This window comes from Schistocerca americana, chromosome X (genome assembly GCF_021461395.2).
Source record: "Schistocerca americana isolate TAMUIC-IGC-003095 chromosome X, iqSchAmer2.1, whole genome shotgun sequence".
Lineage (NCBI taxonomy): Eukaryota > Metazoa > Arthropoda > Insecta > Orthoptera > Acrididae > Schistocerca > Schistocerca americana.
In genome coordinates this window covers 654,382,252-654,395,925 of record NC_060130.1, presented here as the reverse complement: position 1 = coordinate 654,395,925, position 13,674 = coordinate 654,382,252, and the positions used below count along the sequence as shown (strand labels likewise).

The 13,674-nt window shown below is 38.8% G+C and overlaps 1 protein-coding gene across 4 annotated transcripts in view; it reads left to right on the top strand.

The window, feature by feature from the left end:
• Positions 1-12,763, top strand: part of LOC124554884 (arfaptin-2) — a 56,411-nt gene extending 43,648 nt beyond the window's left edge. For all 4 annotated transcript variants that reach the window (XM_047128557.1, XM_047128554.1, XM_047128556.1 and 1 more), the window contains exon 7: positions 9,991-12,763. In XM_047128557.1, coding sequence (XP_046984513.1) covers positions 9,991-10,143 — 153 coding nt within the window. In that variant the 3' untranslated portion in view covers positions 10,144-12,763. The remainder of the gene's footprint in view (positions 1-9,990) is intronic.
• Positions 12,764-13,674: the final 911 nt, after the last annotated feature.

Below are 13,674 nucleotides of genomic sequence, written 5' to 3'. Positions count from 1 at the left end.
TTTTACATCCTCTGCTGGTATGGAATGGCATTCACTGTGAGGAACATAAAGTGTGTTTACTGTGGATCTGACAGTTGTTGGCAGAGCCCTCCATTTTATTAAACAGGCCTCAATTGACCCTGTTTTAATATGTACTGACTCAATGAGCAGTCTGCGGGCTATTGACTGATGCTATTCTGTGCACCGTTTGGTCTCGTGTATTCATGACCATCTCATTGACCTATATTGTGCTGCCTGCTCAGTTGTCTTTCTCTGCGTCCCAAGTCATGTGGGTATCCTGGGAAATGAACTGGCTGACCATTTGACAAGAGGAGCACTTACTCACTTCCTGTTCGCTTTATCAGTCCCAGGCGCAGGTTTGCGGGTACACTTCAGATTTTTCGCTCGCCCAGAAATGGAACAACATCTGGCGGGCTACTGTCCCATCTAATAAACACTGTGGAATCGGGGAAACTACTGCAACATGGGGCTCTTCTTTTTGCTCCTCTTGGAATAAATCCACAGTCCTTTGTCGTCTCCGCATTGGGCATACCAGGTTAATCCATAGTTTTCTGTTGTGTAACGAATCATCTCCACATTGTGGTTGTGAAGCCTTACAGACAGTAGTTCATATCTTGGTGGAATGCCCCCTACTTTTGGCACTCCGTGCTAAGTATAGACTTCCAAATTCATCGCTTCTGATATTGGCGGATGATTCATGGATGGATGAATTGCTTGTCAGTTTTCTCCATGAAACTGATTTTTATTGTCAGTTATATGGTTTTAATCTACATCCAGAGTGAGGGCAGAGTGGTTGGGGAATGGTGTGTCTCCCAACATTTTTCATCCCCCTTTAGTCTGTTTCAATCACTTGTAGATTTGGTTTGCTTTCTTTCTGCTGCACCCAGTTTTCTATTTTGGATGTCAAACGTTGTTGAATAATGTTTGCTGTTTGACTGCAATGGATCAGGGATGGGACAGCTGTGGGTGGAACATTTCCTGTCAGATGCAGAGCCCGAGGGATGCCCACCTGCTGACTCCCATTTATCCTTCATCGTGCTTTTATTATGACAGTACAATGACATTATGTTTTTAGCCTTCTCGCTTTTATTGTTATGAATCTCCTGGCTAGATCAAAAAAGTCTCTACTTCAAGATGCAGCACTCGTGGATCGAGGGACTGATGACCTTGTTGTTTGGTCAGCTACTCCCCAGCCCCCTGAATCAACCAACCCAATGTGGAGTACGATAGGCTGGAGGCTCTTGTGTTTGTACTGGATGTTGCCTTGTAGCAAACCCTATCAGACTTTCTGTTGACCCACTTTTCCAGAATATAATTTTTCTGCTTCACTTGCATTGGCCGGAGTGCACCTCTTTTGGTATGGATCAGGCATTGTGTACATTTTTCCTCCTATGTGATCGGCTCAACATTGTCCTGTGAATTCTCATGCTTGTACGAAGGAGCAATACTGTTGTGTGGTTGTACCCCTGATGTTGCACCCTCTCATGTTCCAGTTACTGCATGAATTGCATTGGGGTATTACTTTTACAAAGGCATTGGTGAGACGTCAAACCTGACCAGCAATCCATCGCAATATTAAACATCTGGTGCATTCTTGTGGATAGAACCAGGCTGCACAGCTGCACCTGTTCTCTCCTTGTCCGATCCCATAGCGCCCTTGGGACAGGGTGCACATCGATTTTGCCAGCACTTTTTTGGACAGCATGTGTGTATTGTGTATTAAACCAGGGACTTAGAAACAACGGAGTGGCTTCGGCCCATCGTAGCCCTCAGTGGTTCACAACCCCACAACAGGCCACAGCAGTCCACCAACCCCACTGCCGCCCCACACCAAACCCAGGGTTATTGGTGCGGTTCGGCCCCCAGCGTACCCCCTCCCCTCCCCTCCCCTCCCCACCCCTCCCCCCCTCCCCTCCAGGAAACGTCTGATACCAGACGAGTGAATCCCCAAATGTTTGCGTGGTGGAGTAATTATGGTGTATGCTTACATGGAGACAGTGTTCGCGCAGCAATTGCCAACGTAGTGTAACTGGGGCAGAATAAGGGGAACCAGCCCACATTCACTGAGGTAGATGGAAAACCACCTTAAAAACCATCCACAGACTGGCCGGCACACCAGACCACCTCACTAATCCACCGGGCGGTCTTCATGCTCGGGAAGCCGCACATTAGACCACGCAGCTAGCCAGGCGGGCTTGGACAGCATGTAGTTGTAGGTGGTCAAAAAATTGTCCAATTTCCTGTACATTTCAAAGTTGTCAACTGCCATGGTTCGAGTGTTGGTGGTTATGTTTGCCATTGAGTGTTCCCCCATGACCTTGGTATCTGACGACAGTTGGCAATTTGTGCCAAAGGAGTTTGAGGACTTATGTGTTTAAAATACAGCATCTGACTGCCACTCTGTTTCACCCAGCTTCTATCTTGGATATGGAGTGATTCATGCATAGATTTAAGACCGAAATGCCGCTTCCCATGATGATGCATTATCAAGCTTTCTGGCTACATACAGGGAGACGAAAGTCAACCAGTGCAGTCTGGCAGAACGTTTGCACGGGTGCCAGTCTTGGGGTCTCCTGCATTTGCTGTACCCTGAGTTGTATGCCACAGACCACTGTGGAAAGCTGCATTTTGTTCCCAGGGCTGCTGTTTGAATCCTTTCCTTTGCCTGATGGCAGGAATGGGTGTTGGGTGTCGTGGTGGCCACCATGGTCGGCAGTTGCACATGACGGATGTTGGTACGGAGCAGATGATCCGCCATACAAATCAGCTATGCCCGCGCCCTGTTGTGACATCACTGCTGCGGTTTACTGGACAGCAGATTGGGTCACCATGATTTTCTGTGTGAGGGCTCCCTCCCGCTTGCAGTGGCGTGCTCCTCCGTTGCCAACCCCTCTGTGCACTCTGCTGTCCTTCCGTTGCCTGCATCAACAGCCCTCAGTTAGGCCTGAATGTGTGCCTGCCGATGTGGAGCCAATGGATCTTGATCACCCCTTCACCTCCTCTGCTTCCGCCACATCACGTCAATGGAGGCGGCATCACCTCCACAGTCTCTGTGCCCTTCCAGCAAAGTCAGTGCCATTGGAGTTGCCTCCTTTCATGGTTGGTCCACTGATGGGTTCTCCAGGGGCCTCTCTGGTTCTGCACCAGGCCCAGGCCTGGTCAGTTTTAGGCCTTACATGGCATTTTCAGGGGTGGGATTTAGTATCCCTGACAGCAGACGTCATGATGGGGGCAGACGAGCTGGCATGGATGGTGCAGTTATACAGTGAGGGAACCTGCTGTGGAGGGCATCCACTGGTGGAGGTGTTTACCTGCGAGCAGCAGCAGGCCGGGTGTGTCAGTGCTTACTCAGAATTTGGCCACTGTGAACCTCATGTAGCATATTGTGCTGTGTCTTGTGATTAGTGCTTAGCCGCTAGCTAAGCATACCAGCCGTGCACTGAGTTCTTCCTTTGGTTGTATCTACATGGGTTCGGACTCTTTGCTTCCCATAGGTTGACTCGCATGACGGGTTTGTTTCCCCTCTCGTGGGGTTCTGTTTCCCAGCTATTAAGAAATCACCGTCGGCCTGTGAAGTATCTGTGCTGACCGTGTAGTGATTCAGCAGTGTCACACCTCCATAGATACTAAAGGTAGTAAATTAAAGTGAAAGATGACCAGAGGGGGCTGAGTGAGAATTGAATCATGAGATTTTGCCTGTTTTATTTGACACTTATCCTTGCTGTGTAAGGCCATTGTAAATTAATTTCCCCATAGTTTCCTTAAATAATTATAGATGAGCTCTGGGATAACTACCTCATCAAAAGCAGTGTATTTTACCCATTGATGAGAAAAGACTTAGTGGGTGCCTAGTATGTAATTACCTCATTATCTGTTTTAGCATGAAGACAAAAGAGTAAAAATTGAACGTGTCCAAATGCTAACTAAAGCCTGAAGTATGTGTCTTCACTAATTTGGTCCCATATTTCAAACATAACTGTTGAGAAACAAATAATGTGTATCATCTGTGTACTAATATCGTTGGAGCATTTCTTCATTAGTTCTCAACTTTGACAATACTGTGCATGTGTGGAGAGGGGGTGGGGGGGGGGGGGGGGGGGGGGGTTGTTGGCACGCGCGCGCTCTTTGTGATGGGAGTGGTGGATGACTACATGAGGGAGGAAGTGCAGATGTGTATTTTGATAGACAACAAACGTCTAAACAAATATTACAGGTATTGAAGCTACGCCAGACAGAATAGCAAGACTTGTTTTGAAAATAAACATAAAAAAGATATTTCTCGAAGATGTAAATTTCTGTGCGCCGGTGTGGTCAAATTTCTGTGCGCCGGTGTGGTCACGTTCTGGAAATGAGATAGGAGATCATACTACAAGATGATGATGCACACTTTTTAATGCAAAAGTTAAACAAAAACTAAAGAATGATTCTTCAGGAGAAAACTTGGGTTATGTGATGAAGGTTGTGTGCAGGAGAATTCGCCAGAAACAACAACAACCACCATATACTGAACATTGAATAAAAAGTTTAGAAAATAAACCCTAATAATGTTTAACATAACAAGGGCATTACCATCTGTTCATTAAGGCAGTGAGAGGTGTACAGTAACAAGTAGAAATGAACAAAGAATACAAGCTGTGAAAGTGAGTTTTTGTAAGAAGAAGAACTGAATGTAAACTGTCTAATGTAATAAGGAATACAACAGTTGGGCAAGAACTAGAACTTAGAAGCATAAACTAACAGATCAAGAAGTACGTGATTAAATGGCGAGATCAGACCACATGGATGAATGGAAATAATAAAAGAGCTCCTAGTCAGGATAATGAAGGCCCAAAGGATGTCTACTGGTTTCTGTTTCATCCTCTGCCATGCGGTTTGAAGGGGCATGTGGTCAGCACACTGCTCTCCCGGTGGTTTTGCAGACTTTCCACACCTTCGAGCCACTACTAATCAGTCAAATAGCTCCTCAATTGGCGTCATGGGGCTGAGTGCACCCTCTTCCAGTCCTCCCACCAAGGTAAAGTCCTTGGCTTTGGCTGTACTGAGAATCTAACATGAGTCCTCCATGTGGCAGCCATCTATGCTGAACACTCAGCTATGGAGGGGGACAATGAATGAAAATAGAATGCATAAAATAATAGTGAATTACCAACCAGTAGTGGAACAATGAATAGGTGGACAAAGAATGCTGTGGAGAGATGAAATAGAAACTAATCACATACATAGAGGCACTGAACAACAGGATGTAGCAGACAAATGCCTAACACTTGAGGTTAAGAAGGAGACGAAGATGATGTTTGTACTTAACTCATTCATTCAGAAGAAAATGGGCTCAGTAAGGACCAAATGTAACTGACAATTAAATTTACTGTATTTTTACAATAAATTAAGAAATTGTGCAATATAATAAGTCTGACACAAATTTCGAAATTGCAGTTGTCCAGTGACTCAGTAGTATACAGAGTAAAAAATAGGTGCAAATGTAAAGTGGAAGGGGAGACACTCATGTGTCATGTAGTCAGAATTGCAAATTACGAGAGCTTTATATAAGAACTAGCTGCGGCTGCATTCGCATGTTGGTAGGTTTGTTACGATGAGTAAGTAAGCTGCTGTACGTGCAGTAACATCAGCTGCCCTCACACGACTGCCCATTTGGTGAAGCTTGGCTCATGATGTACACCTCACTCTCCCCACTCTCAAGCTCTACCAATACATGATGCATTGGCATGCACAGCATTGCTGCCAAGCAGTGTGTACAGAGGGGCATGGGCAGGAAAGCAACAAATAGTGTGGAAGTATCGATTAAACACACCGAAGAGTGTATAAGCATTGTATTAATTACTTTTAATCGTATCGTGTAGCACGTACAGACCAATGAAAGTATTTCCACGTATATGATAAATATCAAAAGTCAAAAAGTAAATAGCTTTTTCAAAGAGTAAACATTTGTCCCTAATTCGGGTAATATTCTTCAAATTAACAAGAATCTCGTACTACGCACTTTCTAAAGTAGCCTATGTCCTTCCACAGTGTTCAGTCTATCTCCACACCAAATTTCATTGAAACTGGTTCTGCGGGTTAATTGTGAAAACATAACAGAGAAAGTTACTTTCCCATGTATAATATTAATATGGATAAAAATTTCAGTTAAGATTTCTTTTTTTTTTTTTTTCTTCTGCGATCTGATACATAGTGGTGGAGTACGTGACAACAGTTGACTAAAGCCATAGATGCTTATGCCATTTTTATGCTTATTATTGATGGTGACTACTGCTGTCTTCAACACCTTTTACCACTTGAAAATGACCAAAAGGTTAAAATTGCAATGATGTGTATTGTAATAAATGTGCAATCAGAGGTGAATATGAAGTCATTTAAAAAAGATATTTTACTGGTTGTGCACATCGATGTACAAACAGCGTATGAATTTATTTACGATGCACATGTAATGTAAGGATGTTGCAATCCCTGTAATCCATTGATGCAGCACTGAAACCATTTGGTAGTGTAGAATGAAATGAAAATATTTATTCTAACTGCCTTAAGGGAAACAAAGCTGTCTTTAGAAAAAAAAGTTGTACAATGTTTCAAAAATTTATTTAAATGAGTGCATAGTTTAAGAGATGAATCAAAATTGCAGATAGTTCATGGAAGTAATGATATTCCAGAAGTAATTCCAGATTAGGTATAAAGCCATTCAGGGTATGAAGAAATGAAAAGTGTCTGCAGATGATGCTGTTTCAGTAGAAATGGTTAAAGCTCGATGCAAAGTAATAGAAAAGAAACCTACAAAATTAATTACTGAATTTCTGTGAGAAAGACAATATTCCCCTGTACTGGAACAGTGCAGTAATTATTCTGTTTCACAACGAAGAAGACAGGCAAAACATGAGAAGCTGTAAGCCTGCCAGCCACCTCTCCATAATTTGTAAGGAATTTTCCAAAATTATCACCAGTGGAAAAAAAACAGTATTTTAAGCAAGCAAACAATGCCTTAGAGATGCCAACAGCACAGTAGACCACTTGCAAGTCATTAACAGAGTTATAGAACAGAGCAATCAATATGAGTTACCACATTGTGATCCCATAGAATTTGGAAAAACTTTTGGCTTGGGTTCTACAAAATCTGTGCCAACAGCCCTTGAGAAATAATACACTGATTCAACTTCTGTTAGAATACTAAAAAATATGTGCATACATGCAGCTTCCTTTAGACTTCGTCAAGATAATTAGAAATTCAGAATTTAAATAAGTCAGGTAAGTAGATTACACATCACCAGAACTAGTCATAGAGGAAGTTCACAGATCCTTAATTTGGAAAAATGAAGATGGGATACTTGTTAATGGGACTGGTCTGAACCACCACCTCTAGTTGATTACACTGTATTTTTTGTCTTTGGTGCAAATAACTTTAACAACAAATGCAAGAACTTAAAACAAAAAAGTCAGAAAGTAGGCCTAAAAAATAACTTACAGAAAGACTGAAATAATGTACAATGGCATTGAAACGAAAATGTACAAATTAGTAATGAAATCATATAATAAGTTGAGTATTTGTATTTAAGTCATCTTATTACTGTGAGTGGGTGCCTGGCAAAAAAGTAGACAAAAATTGAAAAAATGTCGTATAGAGTTTTGAAAACTTTTCCCTATGTATCTAAGACGGAAAGTCAACAGTCTGCGTGTATTATCAGTGTTGACTTATGGCGGTGAGACACACATCTTTCAGGTGGATATCGTCCTAAAACAGACCATTGCTCAGTGAACAATGGAGAGATTCATGTTGGCCTCAGGAAAGTGTTCAATTGGCAGCCACAAAAAACTTCAGTTATTTGCCCAATAACATGATGTGTGTGGCCAGTAGCAAAGTACAATTTAAATCTAAACTGACAGTGTTTTTTATTAAAAATTAGGTATTTGAGTATACAAGAAAAAGATGTTTATTTATATCATTAAATTTGTTTATGTTTCATGAATAATGTGACTAATTCAAAAGACCAATACATTAATTTTTATTAAATGTAAGCCTCTGTTCTGTTTAGTAATGTGTAAATTACCACAATGTAGCCATAGACACCACCAAATCATGAAAAAATAGCTTGTAAACTGACTCCTTCTACAGTATTTTGATAGAAATTGAGCAAGTCATGTATAGAACGTGTAAGTAAATAATGAATTATTATCGGCATACAAAACTTTAAGTGGAGTGTGTAGTGTTGTTCAGTTGAGTGTATCAGTTAGCTCTTCAATTTTTCTCACACTGCTTATTGTAAGAAAGATACTTAGTAAATGCTAATCATGGTCCTATTGGAATTGATATACCCTTGTTTTCATCCAACATTTGAACTAACTTATCCAACCAGTTATTAGAGGAGCTGCAGTGTAATATGGACTCTGAAGCACAGTGTAACTAGGGATTTTTCATGGTAATAAATCATTATCATGGCCAAGCCCTATTCATCAATATGTACAGGGTGGTTATAATTAAACTTTCACTACTTGAGCCAGTGTAGACAGAAAACTATTTACAGTATGGGTACCTAACTTTATAGGAATGATGTTCAGACTGTGCACTGCAGGATTTATGTTCTTAGTAGTGTTGGTATCACCAGCTGCCATTAAATTCTGGTTCTTGTATGGCAACATAAGGTTGCAACCCAAGTGTCAGTGTGTGTTACAGTTGCATAGAGTCAGCATGGGTCTGGACAGGGGAGAGGGGCTTTACTTGTAAAGCTGTTTTATAAAACAGCAGCAATAGTGCTGCTGCTCTTCACAAGTATTGACACATTAGAGGAATTTGGAGAAGTCCTCTTTCGACATGGTGGTTGAAGAACGTGATTTGGAAGTTTGAATTGACTGACAATTTGGAAATTCTTCGTATGAGCAACCAACGGCCAGTTGAACCACAAATTGTTGAAGAAGTTACTATTGTCATGGCTGAGAATACTGGATGCAGTGTGTGATCTTTAGGTAGTATACAGTCTGTGCCCACCATTCAAAAAGTGCTGGGAACAGTTGTGAAATGGTATCTGTACAAACTTCCAGGCTGTTGTGGATGCAGATGCTCATCACATTAAGTAATGTTTGTAACCTGTAATGTAAACATAGCACACAATTAACTAAAGTTACCCTTTACAGTGGAAATTAAAGTGTGTTTCTTTCAATGGTTTATTCATTATTTTTCTTCTGCGTGTCTTTAAAAATGTTTCCATAAAGTTTGGTTGCCCTGTTATCACTAGTGTTTCGTGGAAGCCTTCACTCATAGCAAACGTGTAATTATAACCATCCTGTGCTTTCACACTCCATATCACAGAGAATATCACGTTAGTTTTAATCTCAAATGAGAGCATGCATAGAGAAAAATATATACAGTTAAACTGGTGTGTCATTGGAGGTTAGAGATTTGGTTATTGTGTATTATTCGCTGAGTGGTGACATGCTGTGACAGTCTACTGATGTTACTAAGGCAAGTATGCTCTAGAGTTTATATATTGATAAGAATGTGTTGCTGTCAAACTTGGGCTTATGTTTAAACCATTAGATTGAAATTTCATTAGCATTATGTTAATCAGGGTATATCAAAATACAAGTCATTACTGACATCATAAAAAAGTTCTGTTTTCACTATCAAAATTTTGAACCAGTGAGAAGTGCTTAAATTTTGCATCCACATTAATTGACAGTTTTGTATTCCTTTGTTTGGCAGTTTATTGATACAAATTAATTTTAACTAATTTGAGCAATTACAGTGTTTTTAAAAATGAGCCGTATTTCTTTATAATGTGGGTTGTGGTCTGTCTTTGAACATTTCTTGTATTAACATTTTAATAGTAAGCATGTGTTGATTGCAATGAGAGTTACAACTTAATTAATATCTAACAGCAAATCTTGTAGATTAGGCCAAGTAGTTGTTGCTGCTAATCTCTGCACCCATTTTGATACCATTGTAAATGTCCATTAGGAATTTGTAACAGTTGTTTCATGTTGTTGCAGATCAAAGTAATGCACAAACAGCTTTTGCTGTTCCATAATGCGGTATCAGCATACTTCTCAGGAAATCAACAGGCACTTGAAGCTACATTAAAACAGTTTAACATCAAGGTTAAATCTCCTAATTCTTCTTATCCATCATGGTTGGAGCAATAGTAGCAGGAGATAAGTAGGACTTGAGTCGTGCCCATTCCAGATGGTTTGCAGTTATTGTAAAGTAGCTGTGTAATTTCACTTAATGTCAACATGACAATGCTGCAACAATTCCTGCATCACCTTGTTTATTAATCTGTGTGTGCATCATATGTGATAAATGTAAATTAAGTGCTTTAAAAACTTTTGTTGCCATTTACTATACATCAGGGCCAGAATTCTGCATTAGTTAACTGCGAACATTAATTATGTATACTAAAACCCTTGTTCATCAGTCATGCAGTATCATTTTTTCAGTGAGTTCCTGTTTCATGGTTTTGTATGATTTTGAGACTACGGATAACTGGTGAACAGTACATATATTTCATGTATGAGATATAGTGCATATCATTAATAAATGACTTCTTTACAACATTGTTTGCCAGTTAGCCCACTTGGATAAAAATTTAAAACTTATAAGAAATAAAAATGAAAAAAAAGGGTTTATATTTTCTAATTTAAAGAAAATACAGTTATGTTGTTGCTGCAGTTCAGCATGCTTAATATCTGTGTAATGATCAGGTTTTGTCGAATACGTATATGGTCAGCATTTAGCTATGTTGTGCAGTGTAACAACTGACAGCTATTAGACTATAGATGTTTCATGTATTGAAAAATAAATGACATGAACACCTTCATTTTCTGTTCAGATGTGTAGGATTAACAGTGTGTTTTTATGAGTAAAACTGTTACTGCTACATGTTATAACAGGACAAATTTGATATTCTTAAAGCACGTCATGTGTTAATGTGATCCATGTGTAGTGTGATGCTGAAAGAAAAAGTCATGTAGTATCTGTACTATGGAAAATTGCCATAGATTTCTTTCTTTCTTTTCTTTCTTTTTTTTCCCTTTTTGTACACAGTACAAACTTTCAAAGCTGATATTGTGAATGCCACTGGATTTATATTGGTTTTAGTGCACTGTGACTTCAAGACAGTGCATTCAAATATAAACCTAGTATTGCTAAAAAGAGTAGGTATCAGTTTCCAGTTTGTAATGACAACACTGCTGATAAAAGGAGAATATTAGACCTCTTAGACAGTATAATTAATGAAAGACAGAATTTAGAATTGATTGTCACATGCTTGTCACATTACAACTACTGCGCTTTTTTGTCGTAGTTGGTGTGTTCACCTGTACTCTGTTATATGCTTGTATGAATGTCACAGTAATGTGATGACATCTCATTGAAATGCACTATTACACTCATTGTATACTTTTGCAAAATGTATTTTAGCCAGTTATTTTCTTCTGTCTTTTCTGTACGGCTCTTTTGACAAAGTTTAGTCAGTTTTTTTAACGTAATTTTTCTCTTTTGAACACTTGCAGTGTTGGCTTGGTTTAGCACTTTTTGTATTTATTACAAATAATTAGTTCTAAATGGGGATAATTTTTGAAGTTCAGAATAATATACCCTTTCAGGTATTTTGTGCTCTGTGCAGTTACTTTCCAGAGAAAGTAAGTTTTATTCAGTGGTAATTTCAAAATAACACTGTTTGTCTTTGTCATTGTGACATCCACCTCATCCAAAAAGATACAATAAACAGTGCTTTGGTGTTAATAGTTTGTTTTGAAGTTGTATACTGGAGCTGATGTTTTGAACAACGGTGTTTCCTCTATGTGAAAGGCTTTAGTGTCTCCTCGTCATGTGCAGTATTTAAATGCTGCCAATGCTTTCAGTAAATAGTAAATGGAGATTAGTGGTACCTTGTGCAAGTATGACAATATCTGGTGGTGTAATTGAGCAGGAGAATAGTCATCTATGGGAGTGCTGATTTTGTGTAGTACAGCACTTCTGTTGCTACCGTCCACAATTAAATTTGCTTTCCTGGAATACTGCCAAGTATTTTACTTCATTTTAGATGACCTGCAAGCATAGCTCATATATAATGTGCCATTAATAGCTGACGTAATGCGTTAGTGACAGTGGTTGACAACAAGAGACTTGTAACTCTTTTGTCTTTGTTTTCTATACAGTATTTGCTGATAAGCATTTTTTTCCCATGTGATTCAGTATATAAAGACTGATACTAGAAATAAACATTTAAGTGGTGGTAGAAAAGGCAGTATGTGCCGTGTTCTCTCTTCCTTCCCCTCTCTGGCATAAGTAGTCCATTATGACCTAAGGATGTGTTTCCTCCTTTCATTTGTCATATTATCTTTGCATTCTCACAAGTGGCAAACATTAAAGGCCTTGTTATAAATTTCATTTGATGCTTTATATGTGTTGCTGTCATTGATCAAACTGTGCACATTTTGGCTTGTGTTGTCTGAATATCATATCTCATACAATATTCAAATCATTATGAATTGAATTGTCTCAATTAAAAACAAAGAAACTTACTGTTTGGGCAGTTGACATACTTTGTGAAATTTGGAACTTGTGGGGATATGCATATACTTCAGAGCTAACTACAAGTTCCAAATCTTATTTATGTGCCTGCTGTTGCCCAGAGTCCAAAGTATACTCATCTACTGTTTATGTTGCACTCAGAATTTTCCAGTATCTTATTAGTGTTTCAAAAGTCATTATGTAGAACTGCATAGTAGCTAGACTTGACACTCCATTAAGGTTTTTTTTTCTGGGGGGGGGGGGGGGGGGTAGGGTAGATATTAAATATCTTATAATTGACACGAATTGTGGTTTCCGTAGAAAGTTGTGAGAGAGAATGTTAGAAATGTATTTTGGAGCATTTCAGTGAATGGTCTATCAGTGAAACTTTTACATGCTTTTTTATATTTATTTGTGATATTTGTTGTCAGCTTTAATATAATTTTTAATGTAAAGCTTCTTATTTGTACAGAAACTTTATTCGGCGTAGAGTATAATTCTTAAACATGTATATTTTATATACACAATAGACTCACAATGGTTAAAGTATTTGCAGATACAATCTCACAAAATTTGTAACACAAATACGTATTTGAAAATATGAATCAGAATATGTCTCTCAATGTCTTTACCAAGTTCTGACATACTTTTTATTTTAAGGTAAGCTTCTTGCAGATGTCTGCAGTTGAGTTTTTGTCTGTTATTGGTTTGATGGTGTTTATTGTAATCTTACTTTAATATAAAACACGATATTTAATTGTACTTTTATGAACAGAGTTAAAAATACAAATGAAATTTTTTACACAATGAGATGATTGTAGCAAAAACAACTTCTTCATTTCATAATAGAAAATTGTCTATGTGGTACAAGTTGTCAGTGCGTTGAGATGCCCTTGCATTAATTAACTGTTAACTGTAGTAATGTATCATGTTAACTATAGTAATTTGCCATACATTCATATTAAAAATATTTTAAGTCAAGAGTATTATTTTCCCTTTTGTCTCAGTGATGTAAGAAGGCAATTGTATATTCCATAATGAGAAATTTAAGATAAAAACTACAGAGCCCATAATTATTTTATGTGACCCAGTTAGTAGATAATATTTATGTTTTCAGGCTCTCAGTGAGAGAGAGAGAGAGAGAGAGAGAGAGAGAGAGT